The following is a 21,408-nucleotide window of genomic DNA, read 5'->3' as shown; positions in this document are numbered from 1 at the left end:
ATGCCAATGTTGGCAGTCAATATGCAAATATGAGCACCTCTTCTGTGGTCAATAATGTTCATGTTTTTACAAAACTGTGATCAATATCTGAATTGCCGTAAAAATTCGTGTTTTAACAAAAGATTTTCTTGGTCTGCCCTCTGTTTAACTCGTTGGCGGCAAGATACAATGTACGTTTTATCTCTGATCGATACATAATCTGATCCTTCTCTCTTTATATAAATTGTTTCTCTTTGTTTTTGTTTGATTTGTATATGATGTACTATCCGAAATAAAGAAAATGAATGAATGAATGAACTTTTTATTCATAATAAGGTTGACCAAGTTTGTCGGATTAATAGTGTAAGGGACAGAAAACACAAATATAATATTGAGGGAATTTTTATTTTTATTTCAGAGGTGACTAGGAATTGTTATTTGAATGGCACTTGGGCAAATAAAGCTAATTACACAAACTGCCAGGCTGTTACTGTGGTTTGTATTTTAATTTTAGAATTATTAAAAAAAAAGATAATTGCATGCATAGCGTTACTTATAATTATATCGTACCATATTAATTTCTGTATTAAAACTGTCTATTTTGTAAGTGTCATTGTTTTCTTGTGTTTTTTCTTTCAGAGTGCCGTATACTTGGACATAGCTACCGTCATTCTATACGCTGGCTATTCGTTGTCATTTGTTTCTCTTGTCATCGCATTCTGTATATTCTTATCTTTCAAGTAAGTGATGTTAATTTAATTAATGCTATTAATTTGTTCTTGGTCGAGCAATTATCTTCGTAAAAAGCTCAAATCTACTTTAATTAATTATTTATTTTCATTTCTAACTACATTTCTAACGTATGGTGGACTGCTTATACAAAAGTGTTATGATTATCAAGTGGTGAAAGAAATAATTAAATTCAATTTAGTTTATTTTCGGTCTCGAAATAAATATACATATTGAATTTAGTTATGAATTAATTACACGTTCCATTGCTGTTACTATTTCGCAGTTTCTTCTTATCCCTAGCCGATCTACATCACTATATAGCCAAACTGTTTTCTATCACCTTGTCTATTCTACCGTAGGATAATAATTAAATAATTCACAAAGCAAATTAGAAGTATTGATTATAGTACAATAATTTCAAACATCTTTAATTTATCAAACCGTTAAAAAAAAGAATCCAATTTCTCAAACGGTTGCAGGAAAAAAACATAATGATGTATTTCATTGTTGAATTCGTATAGTTTGGTGTGTATATTTACACAGTTTTCTCAACCCAAGAAAGAGCAATAGTCAAGATCATCCAATAGTAGCGCGGGTTCTATTACCATATAACTCTTAAAATGTTTTCATTTGTTTTGTAGGAGTTTGAGATGTCTTCGGAATTATATTCACTGGAATTTCATAGCAAGTTTCCTCTTTCTCTACATAATGTTCTTTTGCAACCATCAGATGATTAAGAAAAGTTTGGATAATCTAGTAAGTAAAATATTTTAATTAGTTTTTTACAAATTTGACTTGTTTTTGATACAAAAAGTCCTGACATACGTGGTGCAGTATTGATTCTTCCCATCATGCAAATTTGTCGTTACGTTTTATTAAGTGGAATATCTTATGTGTTGTTATCTTATGTATGTTTCTGCATCTATGTTGTATCTCTATTGTGGATTTTTTCATAGTATTTTCTTTAATTTTCAGACTGTATGTCGTATTCTGATGACATTGATCATATACGCTCAATGTACAAACTTCTTCTGGATGTTTGTCGAAGGACTATACTTGTATACTTTGGTTGTCATGGCCCTGAAACCTGAGAAAATGACGATTATCAAGTATTGTCTTATTGGATGGGGTAAGAATATACAACTTTGTATGTACATGAATCATGTAACATGTATTTTTACACACTATCAAAAAAACAAAAGGCACTTTGCATTAATTATAGAACGCATTAACTTAAGAAATTGTTGTTACGACACCTAATTAAAAACTGTAAACAAAATAAAAAGAAAAAAATAATATAAACAAAATTAATTAATTTCTTTTGTATTTTCAGGAATTCCGTTAATAATTACTATTGTTTATGCAATATGTGAACTTCAACTTGGCGTAGGGTAAGAATAAAAATTAATTCAGTTTTTTTGTTGCAGCGAATAAGTTATCAAAACTTGACTAACGTTGTTTTAAATTATGGCTCCAGCTGTGATGCAACGTAGGACGTATGCGCAATTTAATTTGACCAATCACAAGCGAGAGTTGATTATTATGTTCGACTTTTTTTCGTGCTCTGCGTATAATACCAAGCTTTAGTTAGTTGCATTTGGATAAAGGCTTTTTTCCAGCGAGTGGGAAAACATTAGTCAGACTCCTGCGAGTTTTAAGAGACTTCTTGAAACCTCCTTTTATACTCCATTATGTTCTTTATTGCAGATGTTGGGCATCTGTTGGGGCTGACCTGTATGACGACAATGGTGAACCCATAAAGGGCTCTGTTGAATACCTTGAATTCATATTTGTTGGACCAGTTATTGCCATATTGGTGGTAAGTAAAGTTTTACAATTTTGAATACAGAAACAATAATTATATTGTGCAGTTGGTGTTATGTGTTGTTTGGTTCTAGACCGAAATTAGTAAAAAGATAAATATGTTGGCATATATGGCGTTTCATAAGTATAATACATGAGCTCCTAGTATTCAGAACAAAAATCGAAACGCCGACTGGTGGACTAACATAAACCAATAAACTACAGACTTACGGCAAGTCTAAGGTTATGTGTAGCGTACGCAATGGTGAGGCTTATTTGGTTACACAGGTGTCAATTCAGTCCATTCCCTCTCACTTTGTTATCACACATACGGAGTAAGTAGCTGACGTAACCATGGAACAATTTTTTTTCTCCATGGTGTAGTATACGTAAGTAAATGTGAACTAGGCAGTAGCGTTGTTACCTAGCCTATGCCACATACAGATCCATCTGAATTCTTTTAAATAACTGTCATTGTCAATCAATTGGAGTTGATAGTTTACAAAAAACAATAATGTAATATATAAATATTGTTCTATATATTATTATGTTTATTTCTTTGTGTTACAGACGAATTGCTTCTTCTTATTTCACATTAGTTTCATTTTAATGACGAAACTTAAGGCATCGCATTCGTTTGAAACCAAACAGTACAGGTATGTATTGATTGAATCATAATACACATCAACTATGACGACATACTTCTCTTTACTTCTTGATTAACCAATCCGACCAATAGGAGAACCTCTGGATACCGGTAGTGACTGGTATAGTACCGATGACGCCAATCTTGCGAAAGAGGCCATGGATATTGACTCGACGTGCCGACCGAAGGGTGTCAACATCCCCTAAATTTCGAGTCATCACCCGCTCTCCCGCTACAATGCAATTTATCCCGATATTTTGGATAAACCAAAAAAAACTCCGTGATTTATTTATGTATAAATTTACTCGAGAGAATTTAATACATACAGTAGTAATATCTGTAGGCCTACACAACTCATGCGTTTTTTATTAAGTGAAATAAGGTTACGCCAGACATCAGTACCCATGTTTACAATTATAGATTATAATAGCCCTCTATGGTTTGATGCATTGTTACAGCGCCCTCGATATTTCATTTTTCCAAATTGGAATGTCTGGTCAAAACTAATACCGCGTTATCGGGACGTGAACCTATCAAGGAACACAATAAGGACATAAATTAGACCAAGGACTGAGACTGGAGGAGGTTTGGACCACCACTTGCCATTGTTTTCTTTCGCTTGTTGTCAGATCACCTAACTTGTCGATGAATTGTTATTTGTCGTTTCAGGAAAGCTTTACGTGGCATCGTCCTTCTCTTACCGCTACTTGGGGTTACTGGAATTGTTTACGTCTTCAATACTGGTGGTGGTAACCATCCATCCGTGGTTATCAGTAACGCTTTGCTTCATTCGTTTGAGGGCTTTTTTGTCGTCTTGATATATGTCTTTTGCAACCAAGAGGTAAGGCATAGTTATTGCAAAACTACATTAGAACCTTGGTGTGGGACAGCCCCGGGGACACCCATTAATAGGACACTTCCCGAGAAACGAACGAAGGCTAATAACATGATTTAACTTTAGCCAACCCATATTCTAGGAACACCCACTGCTAGTAAAAACTTCGTAGGGTAGACTTTGTTTGGTCCTGAATGGTTCCCTTAATAATAAGGTTGTACTTCATATCAGCACTGTGTGCTTAAACTTTACTTCTTGATTTAAAGTACTTCAAGTACAAAAAAGATTACTAAGCTAGATTTACTATTGCCAGATGTTCATGTGGTTGCCTGGGGGTGTTGGAGATAAGTGAGAATGTTCCGCGATATTTTCAATTCATAGTATAATATACAAGATTGAAGAAACACACGTCTACAGAAATTGTAAATTACCATGTTGTGCCAACATTGGGCGCAGGAACACAAATTTCACATGTCCCCAAATCAAAACCATCCTTCCGTAATAATACATGTCTTCTTTATCTTTTGTCAGGTAAAAAGGGTAATCAAACGAAAAATTCATCATTGGAGAGAGGAGCAGTCGTTGCCCACTCGGCAAGTATCGCGACGCGGGTCTCATTCCCGCCAAAACAGTATCGTTAGCGCTATGTACGCCAAACACAACGGTGACAATAATGTTGTTTTCGACAAGGCAAGGAATAATTCAAAAGTCGGTTGTTGCAACTTCACCAAGACACAAAAGAACGAGGGTTATAATATGATGACCGCGAATTCTTTTGACGCGAGTACACGCCAAAGTTCGTTAGATGGTATTACCAGTGAGAAGTGCTTTACTAAACCAGGGTTTGAGTCCATATCTGAGGTAAGCACTGGACAAGAGAACTCGTACAGCAAATCTGAGAACTCCGTTGTCTACCACGAGAAACATCCAGATACAAATCAAAATCTGAAAGTTGTGTCTAACAATGGATCTGTTAATAAATTACCAACATATAGTGAATCGAATGATTCTGGATTGAAAGCAGTAGAAATAAATTTAACGCCGTCGAAAGAAAAAGATATTTTAACAAATAAAGAGCAGTGTCGCGAATCTTCAGAACCGGAGGACGAACAGGAAGCACTGTTGCAGAATAGGCTTACAGACGAGGCTGAACCACGGCCTGCTGACGATTGCGTCGGAGATGGAGATACGGAGTACTCTGCACTTATGACTAAAGAAACGGATGACACATCTTTATCAGACGAATTGTGCTTGGACGTTAAACATAAAAACAGTATGATCATTCCAAAAGGTTTGGCTATAGGCACGCAGCTTTGATATACGTGTTGTGCTGAATATGGAAATGATGGCAGTTGACCAGAGAAGACGTTAAGTGTGAATTTTTGAATGGTTCTTTTACCACGTGGATGGGTGATGTTTCAATTTGGAAACTCTGCCAACATATTTTAACTTGGACAAAATGCTGCCGAGATATTTGTATATAGAATAATATGTATATTATGTTGTTTGTATAGACCTTTAATGGAACTGTTGTTATGTGCCAATCTTCGCGATGCCAATGTCTTTATATTGTATGTCTGAAGACGGCGAAGTACTTTTAAAATCGTATCATTACAATGCTATAGAATAATATGACTGAAGACGATATCTGATTGATGCGTTTCCTAACAGTCAATTTGACTGCGAAGAAGGAATTATGAAAAGGTAGAATTAATCAATAATTCAAAGTATCAACTCAAAGTCTCTTTGCAAAAAACGTTAACTGCGCTTGGTTTTTAGGTAGAAAGCAACACGTGAGTAATTTGACCAATCACAAGCATTGTGATTATTCAAATTACTTGCGTTGCACGAGGGCCTACGTCTTAATCACGTCGTATTGCGCCTCATGGTAATTGGGAATCAACTTTTACCCTTTTCTCAAAACACCTATCTGCATGATTGAATAGTTTTCAGGCTCATAATTTACCCGAGCAGACGATAACACCATGTGAAAAGAGAGACGATTTGCCCGCCAAGGTTTTGCTTGCTTGTCTGACTACGATGGAAACAAACATTGTGACATCATACATTCCTATATTAATTTGTCTTTCAGTGTAAAAATTTCTATTTTTATATAATTCCAATGACGTCATTGATGAGAATGAATAATGAATCGACTTGGTCGTCTGGAACAGTTTGCGATTGATCAGAGTTATGACGTTTAGCTAATCATTATCATATTATATTCCTGCATAAGATAAACTGTAGAATATAGACTTTTTATTTGATGTTCTATCAATTTAATTGTAAATGTTATTTACGCCAATTTCATAAACGGCGTCCCATAGCATTTACCTATAATCGTTTAAATTGTACTGTGGCGTACCATTGATTGTCGTCGCGACGTACTATGTGTCGTTTCGAGTTGTCATTGTGACGTAATCTAATTTTATAAGTAACTGAAATAAATAAAAGGTGTATATGTTTTTATAAATTCCGCGTAATTTTATCATGCGTTTTTAATAATTTTATTGTTTACGTTAATTGCAGCTAAACCAAGTGTCAAAGCTAAACTAACTGAAATGTTGGAATAGAATTTAATATAATCAGCTCATTCAACTATTTTAATTTATGGTGCGGGACTAAGTATAGTTTAGTGAATACAATTTTATTTTTAGGTGGAAGTGTATATTAATTTATTTTATGGGCCATGAGTGTAGGCCTATTATTATCAGCCGAAGTAAAATATTATACTAACGTTCATTTGTTGAATTGTTTTGCTACATCACTGTGTAAGATAAGAAAAATACGGCTTGGTAAAAATAATAACAAAAGATTGTGACGTTTCATCGCTATTGTTAATAGTGTTTAATGATAATTTTTAAATGTCTACAAAAAAAATTTATATATAATACTTTATCAATTGAATTTAAGGTTATAAATTAAATACAATTGCAATAACCCGATTATTAGACAATAACGAAACGAATGTAATTATTATTGTAGGCCTATATTTGTTACTATTTTACTATTTTTACTTTCATTGTTATTAATGAATAATACCGTTCCCAAATAAAGAGAATATTATTAAAGTTAACTCAAGTTAGAAGTGAATTCCACTCAAATGGATGATAGGTACCGTAAAACGGAATTTCGTCGGCCCTGTACAGTAAAATATAGCATATTCTTGTTTCCGTTTACGAATTGGGTCTGCATTCGCAAGGTTACTGAAAATCTTCAGACGAATCAATAGAACGATTCCCTTCCTCTCATTCCAACATTTATTTTCAAGGTATTATGTATAAGAAGCAAAAGTTGAATTATATAATATTACTTTTATACACTATTTCCCATCGTATTTAATTGTTAATATTCGCATACATAGATCCTATTTATATTCCTGTCGTATTGGATTATAGGGTCGCCTATACTAATAAACACCTTAGTTCTGAATACGATTACAAATCCAAGTTGGAAACATCGTCAAACAGAGGCCCAACGGTGGCGGACACACAGTCCGTGTCAATAATTTTTATAGCAGGGAGTTGAACTCCCTGGTTATAGTATAATAATTATCAACGGTTGATTAGTGCTAGGCTGAATAATGCACTGTTGGAATATCGGTACCCACTGGGTTCTGTTGTTTTTTTTTGCTATATGCCTAAACACATGATAAATATATTTCTTGATATTAATGATAAACAATAACAGTATTGATGTGTGAAAGTTGCCAAACGTGTCACTTTTTATAAGTAAATGAGCTAGTACGTACAATGTGAAGTTATCTTCCTTGTGTTATCGTGCTAAATTCTAGATATCGATTACTTAAGTTAAAGCTATAGGCCTAATGGGGTGCCAATGAATGAGAGATAATCCCACCAGAAAAGGAAAAGTGTGTAATATAGCTTAATTTTATAATAAATAAATAAAGATATCAGTCAGTGAAAAACGTCTGTGTTTTGTTTTATTTTATTATCTAATCTCATAATAATAATAATAATAATATTTATTCGGTCATCAATGTAAAAATAACCAGGAATGAGAATAGGCTAAAGCCCAAACAGATTCTGCACTCACTCCATACAATACAATCAGTTAAAGATAAAACCATATACAAGAAAAATACAAATAAATTATACATAACATGAAATATAGTGTTTTGTCATGGCTTTTTTTTTTCAATAAAAAACAGGTTTTGATACAAACAAAGCCAGAACTATTTAAAGCACCTTGATTGGTCCTAACATTGATTAAGAGCTTCTCTCGTCCAGTGTCCACCCTGACCAGCAGAGGAAAGGCATGGGCCAATACGTCTGAGGCAGATACTAGATTCAGGGCTGCCATACGAGTCAGCAATGCTGATTTCAAATGCCAAACGGGACCCCAGCTCCATAATACAACACCCGTTATTCACAGATGATCTCCCATCCAAGCTCTAACCAGGCCCAGCGTTGCTTAACTTCGGTGATCTGACGAGAACCGGTGTTTCAACGTGGTGGTAAAGCCGTATATTAAAATATTGAAAACAAAGAATCTAATTTGACGATGACAAGATTTGGTAATTACGAAATGGAGATGAGCTTTAATTAAAATTATTATGGCACTAACATGAATTTTACAAAAAAAGAGAAAATTCTAAGTAAAACGTTAGAAACATTTTTATTGGATAACCATTTATGTTGTCTTTTAATTTAAAAAGAAAATCCAATTAAATGACGTCATGATATTATTGCTCTTCTTGGACGTATTAGTTTATTCTAGGATGAACATTTTTGTATATATTTTGTCGCGGGCGCTTTTAGGCAGTTATATTCAAGAGGTTATTAAATCTATTAAAATACTAATTTTTTAATTTATTTTATTTATTCAATTTTCAGGCACAAAAATACATGACAACAAGACAGCGGTGTAGCACCCTGAGGATTGCCATGAGTGCAAAGCACTATTGAGATGGATCTCCATATACTGCACTTGAACATAAGTAAACAATAAAATACAAAGATAAACATTTAAAAATTGCGCAGCATCAAATTGAACAATCTAAAATTTGAATCTAAATATATATATATATATATAAATATTATGTACAGATAAAAATGATTGCGCCGCTCCTTTAGGCTATATTCAAGAGAACGGCGGAATAATTAGGAAACAGTTAGCATAATATGTGGTAGCTTATTGTTTACTACGAATATTCGGACTGGGCATGCTCAAACCCCAGAGCTGTGAGAACAGAGTCTATGAGATGTATAAATGTTTACTAGGCTAGGCCTGCTGATTGTTAAACAAATACAATTTACGATAATGAATCATTATTTCTTATATTATTAAATAGAATATCAATTTTTAAAAACATCCTTTAATGACACGTCAAAATGTCAAGCGGCGTTTTTTATTAGAAATATTTATATAAATAATTTCCTCATTGTTGTGAAAGTTTATGTAAAAAGTAGTAGTTATAGGTGGCGCTAAACAAAAACATGTTGATACTGCACTGGTTGTTGAGTGTTTTATGTTGATAAGGTAGGTAGGCCTAGGCCTAAGCTTTTTAGGATATTATTTCTTTATTTAAGCATAAATGTTTTGCTAATTTTACGTTACTTGTGATTTATCTCTGAAAAAGCGAGACGAAACAGCATTCGATTCTTATGTATAGGCTAAGCTAAGCAGCTAGATAGAAGCTACAATGTGGCTAGGCCTCTACTCCAAGCTATCTGTGATTTAATATTGTGAGCCTGGCTACTGGCCTCCTGCGCCCTGTCGGAAGTGTGACTGGGTGCGTGTCTCACTGGGATTTCCCCCTCACCGGTGTCACGCGAAATTAGGTTCTATTGCTAAATTAGGTAGACATATAATTGTATGAGTTTGCCCATGGCATACTTAGACCTAGCCTAATTTAATATATAAATTTAATATTAATAATTATAATACATTTTATTTTTGTAAAAACTAAAATATATTTTTTTTTAGGATGGAGAGCATGATTAATTGTCGCCATACACGACCAAATTCTCAGCTTCGTTTATTCTGCTTTCCGTGGGCTGGAGGTGGAACAAATTATTATGTAAATTGGGCTAAAACTTTATCTGACTCCATAGAAGGTACGAAAGATCACAGGTCATGCAATAACAATAAAGTCAAGAAATGGATAAGACTTCAGAATAATTAGCATATCCAGTGTTTATACGGATCATTTGGCTTATTAGATTTTGACTTTAGTGAGCCTCTTGTGCCTCTACACAAAAATAAATGATAATCTAGAGACTAGAAGGTCTAACATTTTACACTTACTATCTTATCAAATATTAAAGATGTATTGTCCCTTTGACTAATTCCAAAAAAATAAAAAATAACAGATTTCGAAAAAAAATGGGTCAATTTGAAGTATCATAATAGTAATTTAACTTTCAATAAAAATTAGTCGAAAAAAAAATCATTCAACTGAATTACAAACGGTTTTTTGTTAAAAAAAAAACTGTGACTTCCAGTCAAAGTTTTCGATCAAAACATATCCCATAATGCAACGCGCTTGCTAATGAATTATGCATACGACTCCTTTTTTGGCTTGTTTATTTCTGTACGTACCGCAAGAGAACACACGTGTGAGTTGATTATCATCGTTCATCACGAGAGAGACGAACCCGTGGTAAAGGATGGGTAAACGAGGCCCTTATTCTGGATTGAGATCATCGGAAAAGAAAAGGCGCAAACTTACACGTAATGTAGCGTCAAATGCTCGCAGAATTTTGCTAAACTTCGATACATTTCAGAGATGGTCCGTAGTAAAAGAAGCAAATAATTTAGCAAGTAATTCTGATGTTGCAAATTTTTTGCTTGACAGGTAACTTCTCTCTTTAGAAATAGTACAGTGTCCATCGGCTCTAGGGATTAGTTAGGGCCTTTTATTTAGTAAAATAGGCAATACTAGTAAGTAATGATAATTATTATTATTGGTACTATAGTTCCACAGAGTTATAGATAGCCTAATAATTTTGAATTTAGTATAATACTAATAATAATAAATAGGTTAGGTTAGACCTCCAGGGCAGGCTAGGCCTAGCTAGCCTATCTATACTAACTACTATATAGCCTATACTACTACTACTACTAGGCCTGCCTACCTTTGCAATTAGATGAATCGTTCGAAAACAGGCGGATTGATAGGCCTAGGTAGATAGAGTAATACAACACACCTTTCGTAGTACAGCAGGTATTTTGAGACAGAAAGTATACTTTTAGTGTTAGTGTTATATATAATCTAGCATAGAATAGCTAGCCGCTAGGCCTATGCCTAATTAAAATCATAGATCCGGTTACCTAGCTGAACATACACACAGCACAGGTCCTACCATTTTTTTTTAATAAAAAAATTGGCCACCCATGACGAAAAGGTTTACCTCCTAACCATTTGACTTGGAATTTTAAGTAGATAATTGATTACAATACCATCTGTTTGGTAGTGAGGGCCTTCACAAACAGGGCTAGTAAAATAATTATTTTCCTAGCTAGAGTGGGAATTAACTTTGGTACCTCCTCTGTTGTTACATTACTAGGGCTAGCCAGTGTCAATTTTAGTACAGTATTAATTTGATGATTTGGTATATTAATTTTTTTTTTTATTTAAATTGTAAAATTGTTTTCCCTTATTCTATACCTCTTCACACTGTGCTTTATTGTTTTACGTTTAGTCATGCAGAAAGACATAGCACAGCTTCTGGGCCGACCAGGACAACAGTTTCTACTCACCTTCCTACAACATCGACGCCTATAGAAGGTGCTTATTTAAGAACTACACTATCTGGTGGTTCAGATACAAGGTATGAAAATTTAGATATAATACAAATTTTGTTATGAAATATATTACTAATAATATTAATACCGTACTTAAATTAGATCACATGGGATTCACATAGTGAACGGTTGCTTTCTACACTCATGATTACATGGCTTCAACACTCACTACTAACTGACTTCTCAATAGGAACTCTACAAATATAACTAAAAAATATAGAAATTGTCATCGATCATAAATTGTTCTTTAGAATTTCTTCAATATCTGGAATTGATAGATTTTCCAAGTGCTTCTGAAGATGGAAGGTAAGTTTAAACTAAAATTGCAGCGCTTTAACTTTTCTGTTTCACTTAATTCCAATGGAATGAACACAGCAAAATCCTTGTCTGTGGCTTGATAATACCCTGCACTCTTTATACACTATGCCAATCTGATTACTGTTATTGAGAAATAAAATGGCATTAAAACTGTTATTTTTTTAGTATAAGCAACATTAAAGAAGAGGACAGACCCAGATGCTCTGCTGAAATATTAAAGTAAATGAATTCTGTATACTTTTCATTTTATATGTTACAATGTATTAATTTTAATTACATAGTTTAAAATCCTTTCCCCCTCGATTGCTAGTGTTTCTAATCACACAATTAAGAGGTTGACATCATTGCACAAGTATTACTATTATTCTTTCAGTATGACCATTGACATTAACTTGTCAAGTGAATCTGAGTCAGAGAGCACTTGTGATGAAGATGAAGATTATGATTTATATGAACCATCATTTGACATAAGCCTTTGGTAAGTCATCATCTATTCCTTTAACCTAAACTTTATTGTGATGCAGTAAAGCATCATTTAAAAAAAAATTAATGTTTGAAATTAAGTCATACATACATTTTTCAGTCCCAACAATGCACTTAACCTCAGAGAAACCTCATTCGTTGAAGAGGAATTTGAAATTGAGGCAGAAAATGATGATCCATCCAGTCAGATTGAGGAGGACATTGAAGGTGTGGAAGTTGAAAGCCCTTATGTTAAACACATTGATATTATGGAAGAGTCTGACTTTCTTATAAAAGATGAAACCTGCATAGTGTACTTAAACTGTTTGAAAACCTTGGCAGAAATCAAAATCAACAAATCTTGTACTAGAAAATCCTGTAGTAGTCCTGTTGATCTGCATTCAAAGTTTGTTGGTTCTGCTGTGTATTTCAAATGGGTAAAAAGTCTTACTTTCAATTTTTGTAAACATTTTATCTTAATTTAATAATTCATAATTCTAATTAATTCCTGAAACCAATTTATGAACAAGTCTATGGTACCATCAAACAATGATGGTTGCTATGTAATGTGTTTCAGCTTGTCAAATGACTTATTTTATGAAATTGGTTTAATGGTTTATTTAATAAATATATTATTGTGATCTACTTAGATTTGTACAAATGGCCACCTGAACAACAAATGGTGTTCTCTACCAATTCTAAAGAACAAATTGCATGGAGGGGATTTGTTAATGTCTACGGCACTTTTAGCTTCTGGAAACAACTATGCAAAGATTGCTCTTCTGGCCAAGTTTTTAAAACTTCATATTCTGAATGTCAACACCTACTATAGAATTCAGAGAAAATATCTTGTGCCTGCAGTTACTGAATTATGGGAAGATACCCAGAAAGAAATCTTGACAGCACATGAAGGAAAAGATGTTGTACTGCTTGGTAGGTATTATAATATAAAATGGAGGTGTATGGAAAAAAAATAAATGTGACTAAACTAAAGTTCATAGGTCAAGGCTTCATTGTGCAAATGAAAATGCAGGATGGAACTAAATTACTGAAAAACGCTAATATTGTTTTTGACGAGTTATAGTGAAGAGAAATTCTATTAAAAACTGTTTTTAGTGGTGGTCAGGTACAAATCTACTTATATACAGTACAAGAATGTTATTACTGTAAATATTTTTTTTTCATAGGAGATGGAAGGATGGACAGTCCAGGACACTCTGCCCAATTTTGCACGTATACTATGATGGACAATGCTGACAAAAGTATTTTGTCAATTATGACAATTGATAAGCGGGAGACAGAGGGCAAAAGTACTTTAATGGAAAAAGTAGGATTTCAGAAGAGTGTTTCATTTCTCAAACAACAAAATGTGAATGTAGTTGAATGTGTAACCGATGCACACTTACAGATTGGCGCATTGATGAGTATGTTTTATTTTTACATCGTAATTCTAGATGATCACCAAAATCTAAAATAAATTTTTGATTAACATGTTTTTATTCTGTAAAATATGGTTTATTTTTATATTTGTTTTTCTTCATCACTCTAGAAAACGAATATCCAGACATCAAACACTCACACAATATTTGGCATGCTGCCAAGAATCTAGCAAAAGCATTGGTTGCAGTAAGTTTTTTGGTAATTTGCAGACAATGTAAATTATTTTATTATAGTTATACCCTAATTTCATAATATGTAAAATAGGATATTTATTATACAAATTAATACTAATCTTTTGTTTCATTGGTATTTTTTATACAATTTAACAGGCTGGTCAGAAGAAAGACTGCAAAGTCTTATTAAGTTGGAGCAAAGATATTGTAAACCATTTCTGGCATACCTGCGAGACTTCAAAGACATATGATGAATTTCTTGTATGTACATGTTTTAATTTAATGATGCACATACTGTATATACACTCTCAAAGACAAGTTATATTGTTCTTGAACATAAACTTTAGCACAAGATCTTCTTTATTGTGGAATTAATTTCTTTATTCTGGTTCTACTATGTTCATCAATTTTAAAGGCTCACAGCTATCTTCAGATACTGACATTGTCATATTATCTCTGTGTGTATCTGATATTGTATCCATTTTTTCCATATTTAAAAAAAGAAATCTGTATTTGAGATATGTATTTTACTGATTTTCTTGTTCAATGATAGGGAATATGGTGTGGAATTCTTCACCATGTGGTGGATGAACACCAGTGGGCTTTATCATATAGTGATGTTGGTACAGCCTCCTGTAGTCATAGACCTCTTGAGAGCGAGAGACAAAAGGGATGGATGACAAAGGGTCATCCAGCGCACAATGCACTACGAAAGATCGTCCTAAACAACAGATTTCTAAAGAAAATCCCATATTGGCTTAATTTTCGGTGAGCAAATTGATTAAAAATAGAGGAATGGTTTATACTGTACAAGCATTTCTGTGCATATTCTGTAGTATTGATTAAAGCTAAAAAAAAAAAAACAGGTGCTCTAAACAATAAATATACATTTCAACAGAACAATATACACATAATAAACACATTTATTAGTATTACTTTAAAACTTGCATATTTTATTGCATTTGACAACAGTATTGACTTAGCTATTTATATATACATATTGTGTATTTTTAGTGGAACTGCTGAACTGGAAAATTTCCACCAATGTATTTTGATGTATGCGGCCAAAAGATTCCATTACAGTCCACCAATGTACAAAGTAAGGAATCTTCTGGCAGCATTGGATTACACAGCAAACCATCAACGAGAGATCAAGAAAAATAAAGATGGGACCACAAGGTACATTCCATAGTTTTTTACAGTTGAATATTAATTGGCTATATTAATTACTAAATACCGTACTACATATGAAACCGACAAGTCTATTCTTAAATCAATTGTATCTTTATGCCATGTACAACGGAGTTACCATGGAACTAGCTACAGGTATATGGGCAAAAGAAATTTGACAATTAATTTTAAAATCGGTTTTCCCGAATTGCAATCTAAGCAAAATATTCCAAATTGCTGTCAAAAATTATAAACAATTATTTTCTGTTGTGTAGATATCAACGCTTATTTAACAAAAAAAGTAAGAGGTGGACAGTGGTGCCTGTTAAAGAAGAAAAGGATTACAGCTACATCCAGAAATTGGTGGAAATGGTTGTATACAGAAGACTACTTGATGAAACTAGCCTGAAAACAGTAACAGGCTTAGGAGAAGATGACCCAAGAAGGCTCAGCAGAAACATTGCTTCAGTACCAGCATTACCAACTCATCAACTAGTTGAAGAGAAATTGTCAAGATTTAAAAAAAAACTATGATGTATCAGTTACCTTTCTATTCGTGCAAACAGTACTGGGCAATTCCTGTTAAGTTTTTAATGTATTCAGTTAAAAATGATTTATTTTTTTCTGTTATGGTACTAAAATGAGCAATTAAATTTGGAAATCTATTTGTGGGAATTGTACAAAGGGACAATACATCTTTAAATTCGTCCTGGTTGAAAACCAACATACTGGCCAAATGCATCGGGGTATTTGTCCCGTACTGCCCATACACAACTGGGTATTATATTCTGATGCCAATACCGAGACGACCATGTGGTCACAAAACATACTGCCGGTAGGCTGTATGTTTATGACCCCTACTCCATTTGTTGTCCATAGGCGCTGCTAATATATCTTGATGATAGGCTCGTGCCAATTGCAACATTGCTTCATTTAGAATGAGCAACTAAAAGTCCTAAAATGAAAAAAAAAAATGTTTATTTAGTATTTTTTGTTTAGTTTATGTTATGCACTATTTTTCAAAATAATATAAGCTGGTAACAGGTCTGTATTTTAACAACAGTACTTATTAAAAATAAAGCAGAACTTTTAAAATTAGTTTGACAAAAAGACAATTCTTTTTGTGTTTTTTTAGATACACTATATCGACACTTTATCATTGTAATGCATTTTATCAATAAGTATGTTAAATTAATATACTGTAATGTTTCACACGTGCAATTACCTGAAATTTGTTGTGTTTTCGTGTGTATAGCCACAGAACACTCTTTCATTTTCAGTTTGAATTTGCCAGCAGTTGTTGCAAACACACCAACTTGGTGTAGTTGCTGGTGGTACAGAATGATGACCTCCCTCTGGTACTTTTTCTCTGCTGCTTCCTTTAGTTAGTAGGTCTTTAGCCTCTACCTCTGTCAATGCATTAATTTTAACCTAAAATAAAATTGTTATAAATTGTTTACTGCTAAATATGGAAATATGAAATATTTATCGTGAGGAATCTTTGCCATTTGCCACCAGAATTTCAAATGTTGAACCAGGTTTCACAATATCTTTTTACCTTTATGTATTACTGGTCCATTGACAAGTAACATTAACAGTGAAGCTAATTAGTTGCGAATATTTTTAAAAGTATTGTCACAAAAATAGTAAATAACCACAGATCCTATAGATTTTTATATATATTGTATATGGAAATTATAGTATTAATTATTAGTAACATATTTCTAATTAAAAAATCCCATGGATATGATTAGTGTATTTCTTTTTATACACAGTACAATTCAATAGTTAGGCTACTACTACTAGTAATAGGCTAGTCTTTAAAAATAGAACTGGCATCTATCGTCAAAATGACGAATCAGTTGCCAGTACAGTGGGCTAACTTGGGCACATTTTACTAGCCTATACTCGATAATTAGTAATGATGAACCGATCGGACCTGGCAAAAATTAATACGGGTAGCCAACGAATACTTAAAAATGAGTCTAAAGCATAGGCCTAATATTAATAAAAAGACAACGTGAACCTGAAAGGTAGACCTACCTACCTAGAGTAGCCTAGGCCTAGGCTAGAGTAGAAGGCTAGGCCTATCCTATAGGTAGGTACTGTGCAAGTTACAGCTTAGAGCTAGGCTTAGTAGTAGTAGCCTAGAGTATCTAAACTAGGCCACAAGTATACATTTTATTTGAGAGAAACTAAGTAAAAAATAGTAATATATTTACCGATAAATCCATGGGTTTCTTGAATACATTAAAACAAAATTCGTTCCGCAACTAGGCCTAGGCATACACTGCCGGCCGCGCCGGCGGCGCGCGTTACGTACAGTTTGGCTATATTATATGCATAATCATAAAACTTCCTCTCTCGATCGCGCGATATGTGTAAAAACATCTCCTCAACCACCGTGACAAGTTGTAAACAATCTTAATTAGCATATCATGCATAATTCATACTCGTGGTTTGAAATCTTTGTTTACTTTCGCTCGGAATGATTTTCCAGACGAAATTTAATCAAACTAATTTACCTGTTAATTACGTAAACTTGTTGTTTTTGGCTCGAATTTTTAACTTAAAGTGAATAACTTTAATATTACTTTGATATGGCCAATTTAAATTTAGAATATTTTGACCTTCATTTTTTGTGTTCAAAGGGACAATACAACTTTAATTAAAAAAACTCAAAATACTGCCCTCACATTTGTAACCAATTAAATATCAGACAATACATAAAGAATAACGTTTTATTGAAATATCATAATTATTAAATATCTGTTTTTATTTTATAGTATGTGCAGTTCGATTAGCGGGAAGAGAGATTCGTTTGAATGACAAACCATGTGGTGATATGTTAACAACTGTAGCTAACATTGCTAACACACTCCTTCCAAAGTTTCAATCAAAACCCTTTGCTTTCTTCGGTCATAGGTAAACTCTGTCCACACTATTAAAATAGTAAGAGCCCAAATATGGTAATGATCGTGTCCATATATTGGCACATCACATTTTTTTGTCACATAAAGTTTGATAGTGTAAACAGAGCTTTACAGCTCTTTAAAAAAAAACTTATTTAAGTGAATAGTTCTCCAGTCCAGTATTTCGTTTTTGATGTTTTTTATTTACCTTCAACCCTTTGATGTTAAAATTATATGTGGTGTTATGTTTTATTAAATGTTATTAGTATGGGATCTGTTCTTTCATTCGAAGTTGCTCTGTATCTGAAGAAGTACTATGGATTAGAACCAGTTCATCTCTTTGTTTCTGGATTCACCTCTCCTCAGGTAAGAGCTTTGGTCAAGACACTAAGCAATGGTTTGATGATGTCCTCATGGTTTCAATTGGTGTCTCCTGCTGGTGACGGTGTTGTGTTGTGGAACTAAACCCACAATACTAAAGTTAAGCGATCAAAATAAGTAGAACCTGGGTTTCCATCTAGATGTTGTTTATGTCTTCTGTTAGTCGAGGTCCTACACAGAGCAATTTGGTTTAATATTATGTAAAAGAAAAAACATTTTTTACACTTGGTGTGTCATACCTACTTTAGCTGGATTAGTCTAGTTATGGAAATATTGAAATTCCCACTGATAAAGGAACACAATAATCAGAAACTTGGCATAAGTTGACTCTCCTTGTTTTGCTTTTGAATATGTGGTATATATTCAAGCCTGGACATAAACACTTCCACATTATAATCTCATTTTCTGAATACAAATAAAGAATAGAAAAGAATCTATTTAATTGTCTGCTTTAGGAAGAATTGACCCAATATTTTATTCTTCTTTTTTTTTTTAGTCTGCAGGACAAAGAATTGCAACCGATTGGATAAATATGCCCGAGGATGAATTTTTGGAAAATATTAAACGAATCGGTGGAACACCGCAAGAAGTTTTAGAAAACCGTGATTTGATGAAAATGTATATGCCATCCCTTAGGGCTGATTTTCACATGGTATCACATTATAGGTATTGTTAATTTTTATTTGTACTTTACAAATTGTTTATTTTCCAATACCATGCCCTCTCCTTATGAGGTCATTGATGTTCCATACATGGCAGCATCATTTTTTCTCTTTATTTGCCATTATGTCAAACTATAATTTCTGTCTACACTATCAAACTTTATATGACAAATAAATGTGATGTGCCCATATATGAACATGATGATGTCATATCACTACCATATTTGGGCACTTCACTTTTTTTAGTCAAACTAGTTTCATAGTGTAGACAGTGCTTAATACTTGCTTCTACTAGTAACCTCTTACCCTTCACATTATCATAATCATAATATTTAATACAATGTTTTGTTTTTATACACACAGCTGCTGTGTGAATAGCCAGTCTTGTACAACTTTGCATTTCTATGATTTTTCAGGTATAATCTTCCAGATAGTGTCCCTCTGACGTGCCCTGTGAGTTTTACAGATGGAGACAATGATAAGCCTCATGATGTTGCTGGTAAAAATTTTAATAACTTGTTTACTGAGAGTGGAGGTGTGCTAATAAGTGGTAGTTGTAATTGTAACATGATTGGGCACAAGAATAAGACGATAATAAAGGACAAACTAAAGCAACCCAACATCTAAATAAACTTAGCCTAACCCTCACTTAACAAAAATCATGCAGCTGAGTGGGCCTGATATGTCTGTTGCCCATGAGTTCACTATGCACAGTAGGGTTTTGACACTTGTAAGATTGTAGGCCTCTGTTGAGTTGGTTTGGTAAACAAAGTAGATATCCCTATGAGAATCTTTCTTAACTATTTCAAGCTCATGTATTATGTATAAAAAATAAAAAAAATGTTGATCTTCTTTACAAATAGTAAGTCATTCGTCTGGAACCTAGACTACACTTACCTTACTAGTATATGTTTATTTCTTTTTACTGAAGTACCCACAAAAATATTAAAACTGATCAAAATAAATCACTTTTTGTCCGTTAAAATTGCATAATTTAAGAGAGACACAAATTATTTTTTTTACTACTAACATACTTGCTGCCATCTTAAAATAGTTATAGTTAAATAAAAATTGTGAAAACATAGGTAAAATAGAGATATTGATTTCCGAGTTGGATTAAACTTGTTGCCTTAGGGTTTTATATATTAATCCAACATAAATATTTATGTTTTTAAAGGTTGGGCTAAGATCACCAACGGAGAGTTCAAGAGTCAAACGATGCCCGGTGGTCATTTTTATTTCTATAATAAGGAAAATGAACGTCAACTTTTGAAATATATTACTGAGAAATTGCTTTGATGATTCCATGAAGTACCGAAATAGATTTAATTTTTATGAATTTGTTCAGATATGACTCAGGATTAAAACTGATGTGATGGATGATGGCTTATGATAATGTATTACACAGACTTCAGAACTAAAAAAAAGAAGTATTAGATGTGATTATGTACTGTTATTAGTATCTGCTGGATTTCTTGTGGCCCTAAAGCCCTTTTCTGAAGTACTAGTACCAGAGTTATTTGTGGCACTAGTGGTATATTATGCAGTGGCATAACTGCTATGAATACTCACTGAATAAAATCAGGAGCCCCGCAGCTAATAGAGGGGCCATCCATGAGAAGGGGTAAAGAGGGAAAAAGGCATTAAAATATGTTGAAAAGGAATATTCAAAGTAAATGTAGGTTTGCAAGTAATCTGGCTGATACTGTCGGGCAACCCCTTTAGAGTGGAACCATACCGTAAATAATAATAGTATTTTCGAATTTAGAATATTTTGTACTTTATTTTTACATTTTTTAATGAAAAAAAAAATATAAAGCAATAAATGTAAAAGGAAAACAAAGGAGAGGAAATCAATTTTATGCAACAACAAAAAACGCGTCCAAGCCAGCTAAAAATAGTTTTATATTTATATACTATGATAGAATTGAAAACTAATTATATAAACAGACATATATTTATATACCTGCATAGATGTATTGTAAATGCTAATGTATAATATGCTGCTACTGAAAGATAAGTTTATGAAATAAATTTAAAAAAAATGATTGTTGATTGTTTTCATTTCCCTGCTTTTTGTATGAAGTTTTTTTTATCAACTCCTCAGTCCAGTTCAAAGATCAAA

General features: G+C 33.2%; 3 protein-coding genes across 3 annotated transcripts in view; all 3 read left to right on the top strand.

Annotated features, from left to right (window-relative positions):
* The window catches only part of LOC140056641 (corticotropin-releasing factor receptor 2-like), a 43,979-nt gene extending 36,339 nt beyond the window's left edge, over window positions 1-7,640 (top strand). The window contains exons 5-13 of the mRNA XM_072102083.1: window positions 398-474; window positions 619-719; window positions 1,353-1,467; window positions 1,687-1,840; window positions 2,045-2,102; window positions 2,419-2,530; window positions 3,085-3,170; window positions 3,830-4,001; window positions 4,527-7,640. Of these exons, the coding sequence (XP_071958184.1) occupies window positions 398-474; window positions 619-719; window positions 1,353-1,467; window positions 1,687-1,840; window positions 2,045-2,102; window positions 2,419-2,530; window positions 3,085-3,170; window positions 3,830-4,001; window positions 4,527-5,312 (1,661 nt within the window). The 3' untranslated portion in view covers window positions 5,313-7,640. The remainder of the gene's footprint in view (window positions 1-397; window positions 475-618; window positions 720-1,352; window positions 1,468-1,686; window positions 1,841-2,044; window positions 2,103-2,418; window positions 2,531-3,084; window positions 3,171-3,829; window positions 4,002-4,526) is intronic.
* A 1,833-nt stretch (window positions 7,641-9,473) lies between these two features.
* Window positions 9,474-21,296, top strand: LOC140056625 (S-acyl fatty acid synthase thioesterase, medium chain-like). The gene is made up of 7 exons (XM_072102059.1): window positions 9,474-9,497; window positions 9,945-10,075; window positions 18,115-18,253; window positions 18,507-18,606; window positions 19,118-19,287; window positions 19,700-19,782; window positions 20,461-21,296. Exons 1-7 carry the CDS (start codon window positions 9,487-9,489, stop codon window positions 20,580-20,582), a joined length of 756 nt encoding a protein of 251 aa, XP_071958160.1. The 5' UTR covers window positions 9,474-9,486; the 3' UTR covers window positions 20,583-21,296.
* On the top strand, window positions 11,663-15,862 carry LOC140056615 (uncharacterized). Its single transcript, XM_072102047.1, has 12 exons — window positions 11,663-11,791; window positions 12,017-12,071; window positions 12,249-12,302; window positions 12,457-12,561; window positions 12,667-12,982; window positions 13,196-13,478; window positions 13,733-13,969; window positions 14,095-14,171; window positions 14,315-14,419; window positions 14,712-14,926; window positions 15,173-15,337; window positions 15,604-15,862. The coding sequence occupies exons 4-12, from the start codon at window positions 12,458-12,460 to the stop codon at window positions 15,860-15,862; spliced, it is 1,761 nt and encodes a 586-aa protein (XP_071958148.1). The 5' UTR covers window positions 11,663-11,791; window positions 12,017-12,071; window positions 12,249-12,302; window position 12,457.
* Window positions 21,297-21,408: the final 112 nt, after the last annotated feature.

The sequence above is a fragment of the Antedon mediterranea genome, chromosome 1 (genome assembly GCF_964355755.1).
Source record: "Antedon mediterranea chromosome 1, ecAntMedi1.1, whole genome shotgun sequence".
NCBI classification, from domain to species: Eukaryota; Metazoa; Echinodermata; class Crinoidea; order Comatulida; family Antedonidae; genus Antedon; species Antedon mediterranea.
This window is presented reverse-complemented; position numbering and strand designations above follow the sequence as displayed.